Consider the following 17,645-nt stretch of genomic DNA (forward strand, 5'->3'; position numbering starts at 1 on the left):
AAAAAATAATAAAAAATGGAGAAAATGGCGTGAAATGAACCCAAATCTGGGCTCTCGGGGCCCTGAAACGGGGCCATTTCGCACCTTTTGCTACCCCAATATGTACAGAAAGTGGAAAAAATAATAAAAAATGGAGGAAATGGCATGAAATGAACCCAAATCTGGGCTCTCAGGGCCTGAAACGGGGCCGCTTTGCACCTTTTGCTACCCCAATATGTACAGAAAGTGGAAAATAAAAAATGGAGAAAATGGCATGAAATGAACCCAAATCTGGGCTCTCAGGACTCTGAAACGCCCCAAAATGGGGCCATTCGGCACCCAGCAGGGCGCACAGAGGAAAAGTAATAAAAAGTGGAGAGAAAGGTGTGAAATGAACCCAAATCTGGTGTCTTGGGGTCCCAAAACGGGACCACTTTGCACCTTTTGCCACCCCAATGTGTACAGAATATGCAAAAATAATAAAAACTGGAGAAAACGGGGCAGAATGAACCCAAATCTGGTGTTTCAGGGGCCCGAAATGCCCCAAAACAGGGCCCCTTGGCACCCTACAATGTGCAGAAAATGGAAAAAAAAAAGGAAACTGGGTGAAATGAACCCAAATCTGGGGTCTCAGGGTCCCCAAATGCCCCAAAACGGGGCCCCCTGGCACCCTAGAATGTGCAGAAAATAGAAAAAAAAAAGGAAACTGGGTGAAATGAACCCAAATCTGGGGTCTCAGGGTCCCCAAATGCCCCAAAACTGGGCCCCTTGGCACCCTAGAATGTGCAGAAAATAGAAAAAAAAAAAAAAAAAAGGAAACTGGGTGAAATGAACCCAAAATTGGGGTCTCGGGGTCCCAAAACGGGCCCGCTCTGCACCCCCAAAACGCAGAAAGTGGCAAAAATCCCCCCAGGGTAGAGAAAACGGGAGGAAATGAACCCAAATGTGGCACCGCGGGGCCTCGAGCCCCCCAGGACGGGGCCGCCCGGTGCCCCCTGCTTTATTTACAGCGCGTGGCCCCAAAATGTACAGAAACGGCGGGAAACGGGAAAGCGGGAAAACGGAGGCCGCGGGGCCTCAGCTCTGCGCGTAGTAGTGGCTGTAGCTCCAGGGCGACTGGTAGCCGTAGGCGCCGTAGTTCTGCTGCTGGAAAAACGGGGCGAAAAACGGTGGGTTTGGGGCCGGCGGGCCCGGGCGTCCGGGCGCCTCCGCGGGCGCTCACCTGGTACCAGTAGTTGTAGGCGGCCGGGCTGCCTCCGTCGGCCCCCATGTGGAGGCCGCCGGGGCCCAGGAGGCCGCCGGCCTCGTCCGGCCGCAGCCTCTTGTCCTCGGGCTCCTCCGCGCTGCTGCGGGTGGAAAAAGGGGGTGAAAAGGCTGGAAAAAGGAGGGGAAAAGGCTGGAAAAAGGAGGGGAAACGGCCCGGGAAAGGGCCCCGACGGCCCAAAGGGGACCCAAAGGGACCCCGAAAGGAGCCCAACGGCCCCAAAAAGGAGGAGAACAAAAGCCAAAAAGGCCAAACCTGCCCCCAAAGAACCCAAATCTGCTCAGAAAGGGGCAAAAAAGACCCAAAGCCTCCCAACAAGGAGCCAAAGGACCCCAAAAGGACCCAAAACTGCCCTAAAGGGCGTGCAAAAAACACTCCCGAAGAGGGTCCCAAAACAGCCAAGAAAGAGAGACCCCCCCAAATCCCCCAAATAAAAGCAAAACCCCTCCAAAATAAAAACCTGAAAGAAGAAATAAAAGACAAAAAAAAGAAGGCACCAAGTCCCAAATAGAGGCCCGAAACACCCCAAATAAAGGCCCAAAACCTCCAAAGTAGAGGCCACAAAAACCCAAATAGAGGCTCCAAAGAACAAAAAATAACCTAAATAGAGACTTTCCCCCCCCAAACCCAGCTAAATAGAGGACCAAACGCCCCCAAAGAGAGGCCTCCAAGGAGGCCCGAAGGGAGGCCGCGCGCGGCGCTCACCCGTTCTCGGGCGGCCTCTTGCGCCCCGCGTGCTGCTTGAGGAACTTCTGGTGCTCGTCGTAGGCCGTGAGGAGGCTGCGGGGGGCGGCGCGTGAGGCCCGGCGGCCTCCGCCGCCCTAGGGCTTCTTCCTGTGGCCTCCACTTCCCTCCAGCCTCCATTCTGCTCCCCTTCCAGCCTCTCCGCTTCTGCCTTTTCCCTCTGGCCTCCCCTCAGCTTCCCCTTGCAGCCTCCTTTGCCCCCGGCCTCAGCTCTGGCCTCCTCTCCAGCCTCTCCTTTTAGGCCCCGCTCTGGCCTCCCCCTCTTCCCTCCAGCCTCCGTCCTCGCTGCCCTAGGGCTTCTTCCTGTGGCCTCCACTTCCCTCCAGCCTCCCTTCTGCTCCCCCTTCCAGCCTCTCCGCTTCTGCCTTTTCCCTCCGGCCTCCCCTCGGCTTCCCCTTGCAGCCTCCTTTTCCCCCGGCCTCAGCTCTGGCCCCCGCTCCAGCTTTTCCTTTCACCCCCCCTGCTCCGGCCTCCCCCTCTTCCCTCCAGCCTCCGTCCCCGCTGCCCTACGGCTTTGTCTGGTGGCCTCCACTTCCCTCCAGCCTCCATTCTGCTCCCCCTTCCAGCCTCTCCGCTTCTGCCTTTTCCCTCCGGCCTCCCAATTCCCCCTTCCAGCCTCCTTTGCTCCCGGCCTCAGCTCTGGCCTCCTCTCCAGCCTCTCCTTTTAGGCCCCGCTCTGGCCTCCCCCTCTTCCCTCCAGCCTCCGTCCCTGCCGCCCTAGGGCTTTTCCCTCCGGCCTCCACTTCCCTCCAGCCTCCCTTCTGCCCCCCTTCCAGCCTCTCCGCTTCTGCCTTTTCCCTCCCGCCTCCCCTCGGCTTCCCCTTGCAGCCTCCTTTGCCCCCGGCCTCAGCTCTGGCCCCCGCTCCAGCTTCTCCTTTCACCCCCCCTGCTCCGGCCTCCCCTTCTTCCCTCCAGCCTCCGTTCCCGCCACCCTAGGGCTTCTTCCTGTGGCCTCCACTTCCCTCCAGCCTCCATTCTGCTCCCCCTTCCAGCCTCTCCGCTTCTACCTTTTCCCTCCGGCCTCCCCTCAGCTTCTCCTTGCAGCCTCCTTTGCCCCCAGCCTCAGCTCTGGCCTCCCCTCCAGCTTCTCCTTTCACCCCCCTGCTCCAGCCTCCCCTCCAGCCTCTCCCTTCACCCCCTTGCCCCGGCCTCCCGCTCTTCCCTCCGGCCTCGTCCCCGGGACCTGTGGATGCTGGAGCCGAAGTCCTCGAGGAACTCGACGCGCCGCTGCGAGAAGACGATCTTGGCCTCGTCGGGGAGGCCGCTGCTCAGCGCCCGCTCGAAGCAGCTCATGGTGTTGCCCTCGTTCTGGCGCACGTCGGCGCTGAACTCCATCTCCAGGAGGTTGGCGTAGAGCCGCGCGTTCTCCTGCGCGCAGAGGCCCGGCCTCAGCGCGGAGGCACCGGCAGGGAGGCCGGGGAGGGCCCCGGGGGCGGATAAGGGGCCTCCACAAGGGGCTGGAGGGCGTCGAGGGGCTATTTGGGGGGGTAGAGGCCACCAAGGAGGCTGTGGGACCTCATAGGGAGACATTGGGCCTCAAAAGGGGGTTGTGGAGGCTCAGGGTGGTTTGGAGGCTGCGGGACCTCATAGGGAGACATTGGGTCTCAAAAGGGGGTTGTGGAAGCTCAAAGTGACTTAGAGGCTGCAAGACCTCATAGAGAGACAATGAGCCTCAAAAGGGGGTTGTGGAGGCTCAGGGTGGTTTGGAGGCTGCGGAACCTCATAGGGAGACATTTGACCTCAAAAGGGGGTTGTGGAGGCTCAGGGTGGTTTGGAGGCTGCGGAACCTCATAGGGAGACAATGGGCCTCAAAAGGGGGTTGTGGAGGCTCAGGGTGGTTTGGAGGCTACGGGACCTCATAGGGAGACAACGGGCCTCAAAAGGGGGTTGTGGAGGCTCGGGGTGGGTTAGAGGCTGACAAGTAGCAGACTATGGGCTTTCATAAGGACTTAGAGGCCTCCAAAAGAGATTCTGGGGCCCCTGGAGAGTTTAGAGGCTGCCTGGAGGAGTCTCCAGTGGGACTCCGAGGCCTCACGAAGGGGCTCCCCGAAACCTCCCTGAGCACAAAGCTCCTCAAAAGGGAGTTGTGGAGGCTCGGGGTGGATTAGAGGCTACCAAATAGGAGACTGTGGGTCCTCATTAGGGCTTAGAGGCCTCCAAAAGAGATTCTGGGGCCTCTGAAGGGTTTAGAGACTGCTTGGAGGAACTCTCTAGTGGGACTCCAAGGCCTCAAGAAGGGGCTCCCCAAAACCCCCCTGAGCCTCCAAGCACAAAGCTCCTGAAAAGGGAGTTGTGGAGGCTCAGGGTGGTTTAGAGGCTGCCAAGTAGGAGTGTGTGGGTCCTCAAAACGGCTTAGAGACCTCCAGAAGAGATTCTGGGGCCTCTGGAAGGTTTAGAGGCTGCCTGGAAGGACTCCGAGGCCTCCAGAAGGGCCTCCCCGAAACCTCCCTGAGCCTCCGAGCAGAAAACTCCTCCAGCCTCCCCCCAAAACCCACCGTAGCCTCCCCAGAGCCTCCCCCGGAGGCCGCGGCGGCGGCGGGGGGCCTCACCGGGTCGCGGTCGAGGGCCTCCACGAGCACCTTGCGCGCCTTGATGAGGTTCTTCTGCACCTTGAGCACCTGGCGCGCCAGCTTGACGGCGTAGAAGGAGGCGAGGGGCGGCGCGGCGCTGGAGGCCGCGGCCTCGCGCAGCAGGGCCTCCGCCGCCGCCAGCTCGCCCTGGCGCCGCTCGAGGCTCACGCGCCGCAGCCGCACCATGGCCAGCCCCGGCACGGCCTCCTCGAAGGCCCGCAGGATGCGCCGGGCCTCCTCCACGTTGCCTGCGGCGGCCGGACACGCGGGGCCGTTGGGAGCGAGTCCGGAGGCCGGGATGGGGGCATTTGGGGGGGGATTGGGGTAAAACCAGGGAAATTGGGGAGGAATGGGGCGTAGGGGGCAACTAGGGGGATTTGGAGTGACACTGGGGGCAGATTGGGGTAAAAGCGGGAGGGATTGGGGTAAAACCAGTGGAATTGGGGAGGAATGGGGGGTAGGGGGCAACTAGGGGGATTTGGGGTGACCCTGGAGGGGGATTGGGGTAAAACCAGGGGGATTGGGGAGGAATGAGGGGTAGGGGGCAACTAGGGGGATTTGGGGTGACACTGGGGGGGGGGATTGGGGCATTTGGGGGGGATTGGGGTAAAACCAGGGGGATTGGGGTATAACTGGGGGGACTGGGGTAAAACCAGGGAGATTGGGGAGGAATGGGGGGTAGGGGGAAACTAGGGGGATTTGGGGTGACACTGGGGGGCCGGATGGGGGCATTTGGGGTGACACTGGGGGGGGGATTGGGGTAAAACCAGGGAAATTGGGGAGGAATGGGGCGTAGGGGGCAACTAGAGGGATTTGGGGTGACACTGGGGGCAGATTGGGGTAAAAGCGGGGAGAATCGGGGTAAAACCAGGGGAATTGGGGAAGAATGAGGGGTAGGAGGCAACTAGGGGGATTTGGGGTGACACTGGGGGCAGATTGGGGTAAAAGCGGGGGGGATCGGAAAAAAACCAGGGGAATTGGGGAAGAATGAGGGGTAGGGGGCAACTAGGGGGATTTGGGGTGACCCTGGGGGGGGATTGGGGTAAAACCAGGGGGATTGGGGAGGAATGGGGGGTAGGGGGCAACTAGGGGGATTTGGGGTGACACTGGGGGGGGGGATTGGGGCATTTGGGGGGGATTGGGGTAAAACCAGAGGGATTGGGGTATAACTGGGGGGACTGGGGTAAAACCAGGGAGATTGGGGAAGAATGGGGGGTAGGGGGAAACTAGGGGGATTTGGGGTGACACTGGGGGGCCGGATGGGGGCATTTGGGGTGACACTGGGGGGGGGATTGGGGTAAAACCAGGGGGATTGAGGAGGAATAGGGGGTAGGGGGCAACTAGGGGTATTTGGGGTGACATTGGGGGGGATTGGGGCATTTGGGGGGGATTGGGGTAAAAGCTACGGGGATCGGGGTAAAACCAGGGGGATTGGGGTAAAACCAGGGGAATTGGGGAGGAATGGGGGGTAGGGGGCAACTAGGGGGATTTGGGGTGACCCTGGGGGGGGATTGGGGTAAAACCAGGGGGATTGGGGAGGAATGAGGGGTAGGGGGCAACTAGGGGGATTTGGGGTGACACTGGGGGGGACTGGGGCAGTTGGGGGGGATTGGGGTAAAAGCGGGGGAGATTGGGGCAAAACCAGGGGGATTGGGGAAGAATGGGGGGTAGGGGGCAACTAGGGGGATTTGGGGTGACACTGGGGGGGATTGGGGCAGTTGGGGGGGATTGGGGTAAAACCAGGGGAATTGGGGTAAAACCAGGGGGATTGGGGAAGAATGAAGCGTAGGGGGCAAGTAGGGGGATTTGGGGTGACACTGGGGGGGGGATTGGGGCATTTGGGGGGATTGGGGTAAAACCAGGGGGATTGGGGTATAACTAGGGGGACTGGGGTAAAAGCGGGGGGATTGGGGAGGAATGGGGGGTAGGGGGCAACTAGGAGGATTTGGGGTGACACTGGGGGCAGATTGGGGTAAAACCGGGGAAAAGGGGGCAACTAGGGGGATTTGGGGTGACACTGGGGGGGACTGGGGCATTTGGGGGGGGATTGGGGCATTTGGGGGGGATTGGGGTAAAACCAGGGGGATTGGGGTAAAACCAGCGGAATTGGGGAGGAATGGGAGATAGGAGGCAACTAGGGGCATTTGGGGTGACACTGGGGGGGGATTGGGGTAAAACCAGGGGGATTGGGGAGGAATGGGGGGTAGGGGGCAACTAGGGGGATTTGGGGTGACTCTGGGGGGGATTGGGGCATTTGGGGGGGATTGGGGTAAAAGCTACGGGGATCGGGGTAAAACCAGGGGGATTGGGGTAAAACCAGGGGAATTGGGGAGGAATGGGGGGTAGGGGGCAACTAGGGGGATTTGGGGTGACCCTGGGGGGGATTGGGGCATTTGGGGCAACACTGGGGGGGACTAGGGCATTTGGAGGGGATTGGGGTAAAACCAGGGGGATTGGGGTAAAACCAGCGGAATTGGGGAGGAATGGGGGGTAGGAGGCAACTAGGGGGATTTGGGGTGACACTGGGGTGGGATTGGGGCATTTGGGGGGGATTGGGTAAAACCAGGGGGATTGGGGGAAAACCGGGGGACTGGGGTAAAACCAGGGGGATTGGGGAGGAATGGGGGTAGGGGGCAACTAGAGGCATTTGGGGTGACACTGGGGGGGATTGGGGCATTTGGGGGGGATGGGGGCTTTGGGGGGATTTTGGGAAAGTTTGTGTTTTTTTGAGAGGGATTTGGGGTATTTCTGGGGGAGTTGGGTATTTTGGGGGTGTTTGGAAGTGTTTCTGGGTTTTGGGGTGGTTCTGGGGTGTTTGGGGGTGTTTCTGGGGTGTGTGGGGCTGTCGGGGGGTGTTTTGGGGGTGTGTCTGGGATGTTTCGGGGTGTTTGGGGGTGTTTCTGGGGTATTCAGGGTGTTTCTGTGGTATCTGGGGGTGTCTGGGGGTGTTTCTGGGACGTCTGGGGTGTTTTGGGGGTGACTGGGGGTGTCTCTGGGGTATTTGGGGGTGTTTCGGGGGTGCCTGGGAGTGTTCCTGGGGTATTCGGGATGTTTCTGGGGTATCTGGGGGTCTTTTGGGGTGTCTAAGGGGTGTTGGGGGGTGTTCTGGGGCACCTCTGAGTTATTTGGAGTGTCTCGGGGATGTTTTGGGGTGTCTCGGGGGTGTTTCAGTGGTATTTGGGGTGTCTCTGGGGTGTTTGGGGTGTTTCGGGGGTGTTTCTGGGGTATTTGGGGTGTCTCTGAGGTCTTTGGGGGTGTCTTGGGGGTGTTTCTGGGGTATCTGGGGTGTCTCTGGGGTGTTTGGGGGTGTTTCTGGGTATTTGGGAGGTGTTTCTGGGGTATTTGGAGTGTTTCTGGGGTGTTTCGGGGGGTGTTTCTGGGGTGTCTCTGGGGTGTTTTGGGGGTATTTGGGGTGTCTCGGGGTGTCTGGGGGTGTTTTGGGGTGCTTCAGGGGTATTTGGGGTGTCTCAGGGGTGTTTCGGGCATGTTTCGGGGTTATTTGGGGTGTCTCGGGGGTGTTTGGGGTTGTTTCTGGGGTGTCTGGGGGTGTTTTGGGCATGTTTCGGGGGTATTTAGGGTGTCTCGGGGGTGTTTGGGGTTGTTTCTGGGGTATTTGGGGTGTCTCGGGGGTGTCTGGGGGTGTTTGGGGGTGTTTCTGGGGTGTTTTGGGGGTATCTGGGGTGTCTCGGGGTGTCTGGGGGTGTTTCTGGGATATTTGGGGTGTCTCAGGGGTGTTTTGGGGTGTTTCTGGGGTGTTTCAGAGGTATTTGGGGTGTCTCTGGGGTGTCTCGGGGGTGTCTGGGGGTGTATGTGGGTGTTTCGGGGGTATCTGGGGTGTCTCGGGGGTGTCTGGGGGTGTTTTGGGGTGTTTCAGGGCTATCTGGGGTGTCTCGGGGGTGTTTGGGGTTGTTTCTGGGGTATTTGGGGTGTCTCGGGGGTGTTTGGGGGTGTTTCTGGGGTATTTGGGGTGTCTTGGGGGTGTCTGGGGGTGTTTCTGGGGTGTCTGGTGGTGTTTGTGGGTGTTTCGGGGGTATCTGGGGTGTCTCGGGGGTGTCTCGGGGGTGTCTGGGGGTGTTTGTGGGTGTCTCGGGGGTATCTGGGGTGTCTCGGGGGTGTTTGGGGGTGTTTCTGGGGTATTTGGGGTGTCTTGGGGGTGTCTGGGGGTATTTGGGGTGTCTCTGGGGTGTTTCTGGAGTGTCTCTGGGGTGTTTCGGGGGTATCTGGGGTGTCTCGGGGGTGTTTGGGGTTGTTTCTGGGGTATTTGGGGGTGTTTCTGGGGTGTTTCGGGGGTGTTTGGGGCCGCGCTCACCCTGCTTCTCCTCGAAGGCCGCCCACAGCAGGTGGATGTTGGGCTTGCGGGGCAGGTGGTAGCCGCAGGCTCGCTGGAAGACGCTGCGGGCGCCGGCCACCGTGTGGCGCTCCAGGTAGCGCGTGTACTGCGGGGGACACGCGTGACGCAGGCGTGACCATGGCGTGACCATGGCGTGTCCTTAGTGTGACCATGGTGTGTCCATGGCACGTCCTTGGCATGACCAAGGCATGACCATGGCGTGACCATGGTGTGTCCTTGACATGACCAAAGCATGTCCATAGCATGTCCTTGGTGTGACCAAAGCATGTCCTTGGTGTAACCAAGGCATGACCATGGCGTGTCCTTGGCATGACCAAGGCGTGACCATGGCATGTCCTTGGCGTGACCAAGGCATGACCATGGCATGTCCTTGGTGTGACCAAGGCATGTCCATGGCATGTCCTTGGTGTGACCAAAGCACGTCCTTGGTGTGACCAAGGCATGACCATGGCGTGTCCTTGGCATGACCAAGGCGTGACCATGGCATGACCATGGCGTGTCCTTCGTGTGACCAAGGGGTGACCATCGTGTGACCAAAGCATGTCCATGGCATGTCCTTGGTGTGACCAAGGCATGACCATGGTGTGACCATGGTGTGTCCTTGGCATGACCAAAGCATGTCCATGGCATCTCCTTGGTGTGACCATGGCATGACCAAGGCGTGACCATGGAGTATCCTTGGTGTGACCAAGGCATGAACGTGCTGTGTCTTTGGCATGACCATGGCATGTCCTTGGTGTGACCAGGGCATGACCATGGCACGTCCTTGGTGTGACCAAGGCATGAACATGCTGTGTCCTTGGCATGACCATGGCGTGTCCTTGGTGTGATCAAGGCATGTCCATGGCGTGACCAAGGCATGTCATTGACATGACCAAGGCTTGACCATAACGTGACCATGGCATGTCGTTGGCATGACCATGGCGTGTCCTTCATGTGACCAAGGGGTGACCATGGTGTGACCAAAGCATGTCCATGGCATGTCCTTGGTGTGACCAAGGCATGACCATGGCGTGACCATGGTGTGTCCTTGGCATGACCAAAGCATGTCCTTGGTGTGACCAGGGGATGTCCATGGCACGTCCTTGGTGTGACCATGGCGTGTCCTTGGTATGACCAAAACATGACCATGGTGTGACCAAAGCATGACCATGGCGTGACCATGGTGTGTCCTTGGTGTGATCAAGGCATATCCATGGCATGACCAAGGCATGTCATTGACATGACCAAGGCTTGACCATAACGTGACCATGGCATGTCGTTGGCATGACCATGGAGTGTCCTTGGTGTGACCAAGGCGCGTCCATGGCATGTCCTTGGTGTGACCAGACCATGTCCATGGCGTGGCCATGGCATGACCGAGGCATGATCAAGATGTGTCCTTAACCTGACCAAGGCATGACCATAGCGTGTCCTTACCATGACCAAGGCTTGACCATGGCATGTCCTTGGCATGACCATGGCATGTCCTTAGCATGACCAAAGCATGTCCATGGTGTGACCAAAGCGTAACCACGCCATGTCCATAGCATCACCATCATGTGACCTCTCATGACCATGGCATGACCTCAGCATGACCCCTGTGTGACCCTCACATGACCCTCCCCCATGACCCTCCCACTCACTCCTTTTGGGGACAAAACAGGCAAATTTGGGGGCAACGAATGGAAAGGACCCAGGTGTCCGGGCGGGACGTTAAGGGGGCCCAGGCGTCCGGGAGGCGAGTTAGCGCGTGGCCGCGTTCTGGGGCCAAACGGGGCGGTTTTGGGGCAGTTTGGGGCAGTTTCAGGACGGTTTTGGGCAATTTGGGGTGGTTTCGTGCGGTTTTGGGGCAGTTTGACACGGTTTCGGGTGTTTTCAGGGCCGTTTTGGGGCGGTTTTGGGCAATTTAGGGGTGGTTTCGTGCAGTTTTGGGGCAGTTTGACACGGTTTCGGGTGTTTTCAGGGCTGTTTTGGGGCGGTTTTGGGCAGTTTTGGTGCATTTTTGGCGATATTGGGCAGTTTGGGGGCAATTTCGGGTGGTTTCGGAGCAATTTGGGGCCGTTTTGGGGCAATTTCGGGCGATTTCGGGCGCACCTTGACCCAGAACTCCTCGTAGAGGGCGCAGGCGATGACGCAGCGCTCGAAGAGGACGATGGTGCGCTCGTGCGAGCCGGCCGCCATCTCGTAATCCAGGTATTCCCGCCAATTCCGGAGCTGCGCCCGCTCCAGCGGCTTCACGTGGAAGTAGGGACGCTTGATCTGCGCACACGGAGCCGGTGTCCGGAACGCCGCGGGAAAAGCCCGGCGTCCGGAACGCCGCGGGGTTGGATCCAAGGTTCGGTTCCGGTTAGATTCCGGAGCCCGCGTGCTCACCCCTTCCTCGAAATTCCAGCGCTTCCCGACTTCCGCCTCGTTCTGCGTGTAGATCTGCTGCCGCATGGAGATGACCAGCTCGCGGATCTTCTCCTGGTCCAAATCATCCTGGAAAAGGGGATGGGAATCGTCGGGAAGCGGCCGGCGGCCCCGGGAGCGGCGTTCCCAGTGTGGGGATTGCGGGAAGCGGCCGGCGGTCCCGGGAGCGGCGTTCCCGGCACCGAGAAAAGGTGGGAATCAGGCGGTGTTCCCAGGAGCGGCGTTGCCCAGATGGAGAGAAGGTGGGAAGCGGACGGCGTTCCCAAAATGGAGAGAAGTCGGGAAGCAGCTGATGTTCCCAGGACGAAGAGAAGTCGGGAAGTGGCCGACATTCCCAGAAGCAGCGTTCCCAGGATGGAGAGAAGTTGGGAAGAGGCCAGCGATCCCGGAATGAAGCCGGGAAGCAGCCAGCATTCCTGGCAGCGGCATTCCCGGGATGGAGAGAAACCGGGAAGCAGCCGGCATTCCCGGGAGCAGCATTCCCAGAACGAAGTCGGGAAGCAGCCGGCATTCCCGGGACAGCGAGAAGTCGGGAAGCGGCCGACATTCCCAGAACAGAGAGAAGTCGGGATGTGTCCGGCATTCCCGGCACCTACCTGCGAGTCCTCGGCCTCCTCCGGCTTGGCCTCCGCGGCGGGAGGCGGATCCTCTCCCGGCGGAGCCTCCGCGGCTCCCGGCTCCGGAGGCTGCGGAAGCGGCTCCGTGGCCAACTTGGACCGGACCCAGAGCAGCTCCTCGGGAGACAGGATGTCCCTGGGCGAGTTCTGCAGCACGTGCTCCTTGAACCTGCCGGAAAAACGGGAATGCCGGAAAACGGGAATGCCGGAAAACGGGAATGCCGGAGCCGCCCGGAGCCTGGACATTCCAGCATAGGGCACCTGGGGCGCATTTCCATGGGAAACAGGGGAGATTTGGGCTCCCTGGGGTGGTTTTCCATAGGGAACAGCAGTTTTCCGCAGGGAATGGGAAAATTTTGCTTCTTGGGGCCATTTTCCGCAGGGAATGGTGGATTTGGGCTCCTGGAGGCCGTTTGCTGCAGGAAAGGGCAATTTTCCGCTAGGAACGGTGGAGATTTTGGTGCCCAGGAGTCATTTTCCATGGGAAATGGTGCAGATTTTGCCTTTATGGGGGAAAAAAAAAACCCCACGGAAGCGTTTTCCATGGAAAACAAGGGACATTTCACCACCCAGGTTGATTTTCTGCTGGGATCAGCGGAGATTTTATCGCCCCGGGGGAAATTTCCTGCAGGGAACGGGGAAGTTTTCCGGCCCCGTTAGGGAATCCCTGCCCGCGCGGAAGTTACGGATGCACCGGGAAAAAGGGGGATTTTCCCGCCCGGCACCCACTTTTCCCAGTGGTGGTTGTAGAGCTGGGTGGGCATGGAGAGCACCCGGTCGTAGATCCCGGTGACGGCCCGGAGATCTCCCTGCTCCCGCTCCCATTCCACGTAGAGCTCCCAGAGCTTATCCGAGCGGAAATCCATGCCGGCCGCGGCCACGGCCGACTCGAAGACGCTGCGGGACGGAAGCGGGAAAAGCGACGGATTCGTTAGCGGCTCCGGTCGGGGGGAGCGCGTTCCGGCGGCGGAATGTCGCCTACCCGCGGATTTTCTGAATGGATTCGGGAAGATTCATATCCAAGGTGCTCTGGAGGAAGGAGATGTAGTGGATCCAGAGGTCCATGCTGAGCGGGATGGATTGGAGCCCGCGCTCGAACACCTGTAGCCGAGAGCGGCCGAGCATCACCGGAGGCGCCCGGAAAAGCGGGAAAACGGGAGGCGAATCCCCCCCCAAAGGCCTCGGAGCCGCCTGGGGCTCGGAACGCGGCCGGGAGCGGGAAGCCGGAGCCGCCGCCGGGCGCCCGGGCTACCTCGCGAGGAGAAAACCGGCCCCGACAGCCTCCGCCGTCCAAACCTCCATCCCGGAGCGGGGCCGGAATACGGCGCGAAACGGCCCGGAACGGCGCCGGGCACCTGGATCTGTCACGAAGCAGGGACAGAAACGGGGGGTGTGACGCCCCGGAACGTCCCGGCCGGACGGCTCCGAACGCCGGGAACGCCGCGGGTGCCCGGCACGATTCCCTACCTCCTCGGCCTCCTTCGGGAAGTCGAAGCGGCGTTCCATGTCGGCGTATTTCTTCCAGTATCCGTAGCAATAGGGATAATGGGAGAAGAAGGCGTCGAAGGCCTTGCGGGCGGCGAAGATGTGGTTCTGCGGGGGCGGAAAAGCGGGATATGGGATGGAAACGGGAACGCGACGGGATTCCCGGCGGAAAAAGAGCCGGAATGACCCAAAATGCCCCCGTGGAGCCGCGTTTTGGGAGGGAATGGGGCTGGAAAAGCAGCGGAATGACCCAAAATGTCCCCATGGAGCCGCATTTTGGGAGGGAATGGGGCCGGAAAAGCAGCGGAATGACCCAAAATGCCCCCATGGAGCCGCGTTTTGGGAGGGAATGGGGCCGGAAAAGCAGCGGAATGACCCAAAACGCCCCCATGGAGCCGCGTTTTGGGAGGGAATGGGGCCGGAAAAGCAGCGGAATGACCCAAAACGCCCCCATGGAGCCGCGTTTTGGGAGGGAATGGGGCCGGAAAAGCAGCGGAATGACCCAAAACGCCCCCATGGAGCCGCGTTTTGGGAGGGAATGGGGCCGGAAAAGCAGCGGAATGACCCAAAACGCCCCCATGGAGCCGCGTTTTGGGAGGGAATGGGGCTGGAAAAGCAGCGGAATGACCCAAAACGCCCCCATGGAGCCGCGTTTTGGGAGGGAATGGGGCCGGAAAAGCAGCGGAATGACCCAAAATGCCCCCATGGAGCCGCGTTTTGGGAGGGAATGGGGCTGGAAAAACACTGGAATGACCCAAAACGCCCCCATGGAGCCGCGTTTTGGGAGGGAACGGGGCCGGAAAAGCAGCGGAATGACCCAAACGCCCCCATGGAGCCGCGTTTTGGGAGGGAATGGGGCCGGAAAAGCAGCGGAATGACCCAAAATGCCCCCATGGAGCCGTGTTTTGGGAGGGAATGGGGCTGGAAAAGCAGCGGAATGACCCAAAACGCCCCCATGGAGCCGCGTGTTGGGAGGGAATGGGGCTGGAAAAGCAGCGGAATGACCCAAAACGCCCCCATGGAGCCGCGTTTTGGGAGGGAATGGGGCTGGAAAAGCAGCGGAATGACCCAAAATGCCCCCATGGAGCCGCGTTTTGAGAGGGAATGGGGCCGGAAAAGCACTGAAATGACCCAAAATGCCCCTGTAGCGCCTGGTTCCATACGGAACTAAATCCAAAAACTTCCCATAATAACTGTAAATATCAAGAATTAGAAAAAAAAAAAAAGCCTAAAACCCCAAAAAGGCCTTGAAAACCCGGACTCACCAAGAATTCGGGCCAAAAATACCATTATTGCCCAAAAACATCCGGAAGGCCCCGTTCCACCAGGAATTGGAGCCGGGAATGTCACACATGGCCCCAGCAGGCCGGTGGCAGACCCATTTTGGGGGCCTTTTTGACCATTTTTGTGCCATCGTTTTGGGGCTGTTTTACCCAACGCCGTTTTGGGGCTATCGGGCCTTTTTCGGCCGCTTTTGCAACCCCATTTCGGGCGTTTTTTATGTTTTTGGTGGCACTTTTCCCTATTTCCCCCAGATTTTGGGTCCTGCGGGCACTTTTCACCCATTTTGGCTCCCGCGGCTGCATTTTACCCATTTCCACCCACCATTTTGGGTCCTGCGGGGGCTTTTCACCCATTTTGGCTCCCGCGGCCGCATTTTACCCATTTCCACCCACCATTTTGGGTCGTGCGGGCGCTTTTCACCCATTTTGCCTCCCGCGGTCACATTTTGCCATTTCCACCCGCCGTTCCGGGTCCCGTTTTGCCCGTTTTCCCCTGAATTTTCGGGCGTTTTTCAGGCACTCCGTGGCCCGCGGGTGCTTCCCACCATTCCCACCCCATTCCCGCCCCATTCCCGCCCCATTCCCGCCCCACCTCCTGCTCCACGTAGAGCAGCAGGTCGGTCCAGGCGCCGAAGTCGTGGGGGGCGTCCCGGGCCGCCCCCCACAACCGCTCGAACTCGGGGGGCTCCGCGGGGGGCGGCGGCGGCGGCGGCTCCTCCTCCTCGGGGGGCGGCGGCTCCGCGGCGCCGTTGCAGGACGGAGGCGACGCCGGGAACGCCGGGAATGTCGGAGACGCCGGGAACGTCGGCGGCGGCGGCGACGGCGGCAGCGGCGGCCGGGGGGCCTCGACCCCCCCCTCCTCCGCGCCGGGCGCCGGGGGGGGCGGCTCCGCGGGGGGGGCTGCGGGTTTGGGGGAAGAAAAGGCAATTTAGGGAACGCGGGGGGGTAACAAGGCAGCCCCCCAATGATCCCCCCCCCATGGATTAATGGGAGACCCGGATAGGGGGGTCTTGGGGGGCCCCCTCTCTTGGGGGACCCCAGCCCCATTTCTGCCTCTTTGGCCCCAATTTCTCCCCCTTCTGGCCCCAATTTCTCCCCCTTCTGGCCCCAATTTCTCCCCCTTCTGGCCCCGTTTTGGCCTCTGGCACTTCATGCCCTCCCCCAACCCGATTTCTGCCTCTTGGAGTCCCGTTTCTGCTGCTTTTGGCCCCATTTCACCCCCTCGGCCCCAATTCAGTCTTGTTTTGCCCCCCCCCCCCGCCTCCCGTTTTTGCTTCTTTTGGCCCCTTTTGGCAGCTTCTCTGCCCCTTTTCACTCCCCCCAGCCCCATTTCTGCCTCCTTTAGCCCCATTTCTTCCCCGTCTGGCCCTGTTTCACCCCCTCGATCACATTTCTGCCTCTTTTAGCCCCATTTCACCCCCTCAGCCCCATTTCTACCCCTTCCCGCCTCATTTCTGCCCCTTCCGGCCTCGTTTCACCCCTTGGGCCCCATTTCTGCCTCTTTCAGCCCCATTTCTTCCCCGTCCAGCCCTGCTTCACCCTCTTGGCCACATTTCTGCCTCTTTCGGCCCCATTTCTGCCTCTCTTGGCCCCATTTCTGCCTGTTTTAGCCTCATTTCTGCCCCTTCCCGCCTCGTTTCGCCTCCTCGGCCCCATTTCTGCCTCTTTTAGCCCCGTTTCTCCCCGCTCCGGCCCCGTTTCCGCCTCTTTTAGCCCCATTTCCGCCCCCCTCACCGGGGGGGTCGGCGCCCCCGCCGGGTCCGGGCGCCCCCTCGGCCCCCCCGCCCTGCGGCGCCTCCGCCGCCTCCGCCGCCATCTTGTCCCGCCGCCTCACGGAGCGGAGCGCGCGGGACCCGGATGTGGCGCCAGCGAGAGCCGAGGGAGCGGCGGGATAGAGAGGCCCCTCGGAGCGACTTCCGGCTGCGACGTCTCGATGGTAGAGAGGGCGCCCGGAGCAGGGCGGGAAGGCGCGGACCGGAAAACCAGAGCGGCCGGGAGGCCGCTCGGCCACCACAGAGACGCGGAGAGAGGAAGCAGAGCGGCCAGGAAGCTGTTAAGAAACCATAGATACACGGGGAAGGAGAAACCAGAGCGGTCAGGAGGCTCCTGGGCAACCATAGAGACACGGGGAGGGAAAGAAAGCGGCCAATAGGCTCCTGGGCAACCATAGAGATGCGGGGAGGAAAACCAGAGCGACGGGGAGGCTCCTGGGCAACCATAGAGACGCGGAGCGGCCTCGTTAGCAACCATAGAGCACTCAAGAGACCAGAGCGGTCACAGGGCTCCTTGACCACCAGCGAGTGACCATAGAGAGGGAGGGACCATAGAGACACGATGGGGAAAGGGAGGCCAGAGCGGCCCCTGCTCCTCACCGACCCCATGGGCTCCTGGAGGAGCCACCCGGGCCCTTGGGAACCATAGAGACTTGAGGGAAGAGAGACCAGAGAAGCCCGCGGGGTCCCTGGAGGACCGGACAGGCCTTGGCGGGGGGGGGAAAGGGGGTGTCAAGATGGCCGCCGAGCTTTATTGCAATCTTTATTGCGCCGTATATACAATCAAGCTATTAAAAATTTGTACATTATTTACAAATTAAATAATTATCCCACCCCACCCCCCTTCCGCCACCACCTTGAAAAGGAAACGGGAGGAAATTAAAAAAAAAAAAAAAAGGGGGGGGGGGAAGGAGGCGGCGCGGGTTAAATTGCCAGGCACGGCCCCAAAATCTGCGTTTTTCCACTCAAAAAAAAAAAATTATTTAAGGAAAAAGGAGGCGGAAGAGGCGGACGCCTCCGAGCGCCGCTTCGTTATTGCCGAGTCGCTCAAAACCCACTGTTTTTCGATAAGGAACTTCCCTCCATTCCCAAATTATTCCGGAAAAATGATGGAGCGGGGAAAAAGGAGGCCGGGATTCTGCGAGGTCAATCGGAGCCTCCCATAGGATACAGTGGGAATCCGGGA

General features: G+C 60.2%; 1 protein-coding gene across 1 annotated transcript; it reads right to left on the reverse strand.

Annotated features, from left to right (window-relative positions):
• Window positions 1-1,056: 1,056 nt before the first annotated feature.
• LOC104568275 (pre-mRNA-processing factor 39-like) lies at window positions 1,057-16,503 on the reverse strand. The gene is made up of 14 exons (XM_088521687.1): window positions 16,422-16,503; window positions 15,280-15,587; window positions 13,387-13,512; window positions 12,902-13,020; window positions 12,649-12,816; window positions 11,899-12,088; window positions 11,264-11,371; window positions 10,985-11,149; window positions 8,867-8,993; window positions 4,537-4,805; window positions 3,171-3,355; window positions 1,949-2,023; window positions 1,202-1,325; window positions 1,057-1,125 (listed from the first exon to the last, which is right to left on the reverse strand). Exons 1-14 carry the CDS (start codon window positions 16,501-16,503, stop codon window positions 1,057-1,059), a joined length of 2,115 nt encoding a protein of 704 aa, XP_088377813.1.
• Window positions 16,504-17,645: the final 1,142 nt, after the last annotated feature.

Source organism: Tinamus guttatus, unplaced genomic scaffold (genome assembly GCF_059628265.1).
Source record: "Tinamus guttatus ecotype Peru unplaced genomic scaffold, ASM5962826v1 Tinamus_guttatus_pri_ptg000126l, whole genome shotgun sequence".
Lineage (NCBI taxonomy): Eukaryota > Metazoa > Chordata > Aves > Tinamiformes > Tinamidae > Tinamus > Tinamus guttatus.

What these genes read in the sequence shown, in the direction of transcription:
- LOC104568275 (XM_088521687.1), bottom strand. Translation starts at nt 16,503, where the DNA reads ATGGCGGCGGAGGCGGCGGAGGCGCCGCAGGGCGGGGGGGCCGAGGGG. An exon ending in GCTGGAATTTCGAGGAAGGG is followed by an intron (nt 11,150 to 11,263) that starts GTGAGCACGCGG and finishes CCGTGTGCGCAG; the next exon opens with ATCAAGCGTCCCTACTTCCA. An exon ending in AGGCCCTCGACCGCGACCCG is followed by an intron (nt 3,356 to 4,536) that starts GTGAGGCCCCCC and finishes CTCTGCGCGCAG; the next exon opens with GAGAACGCGCGGCTCTACGC.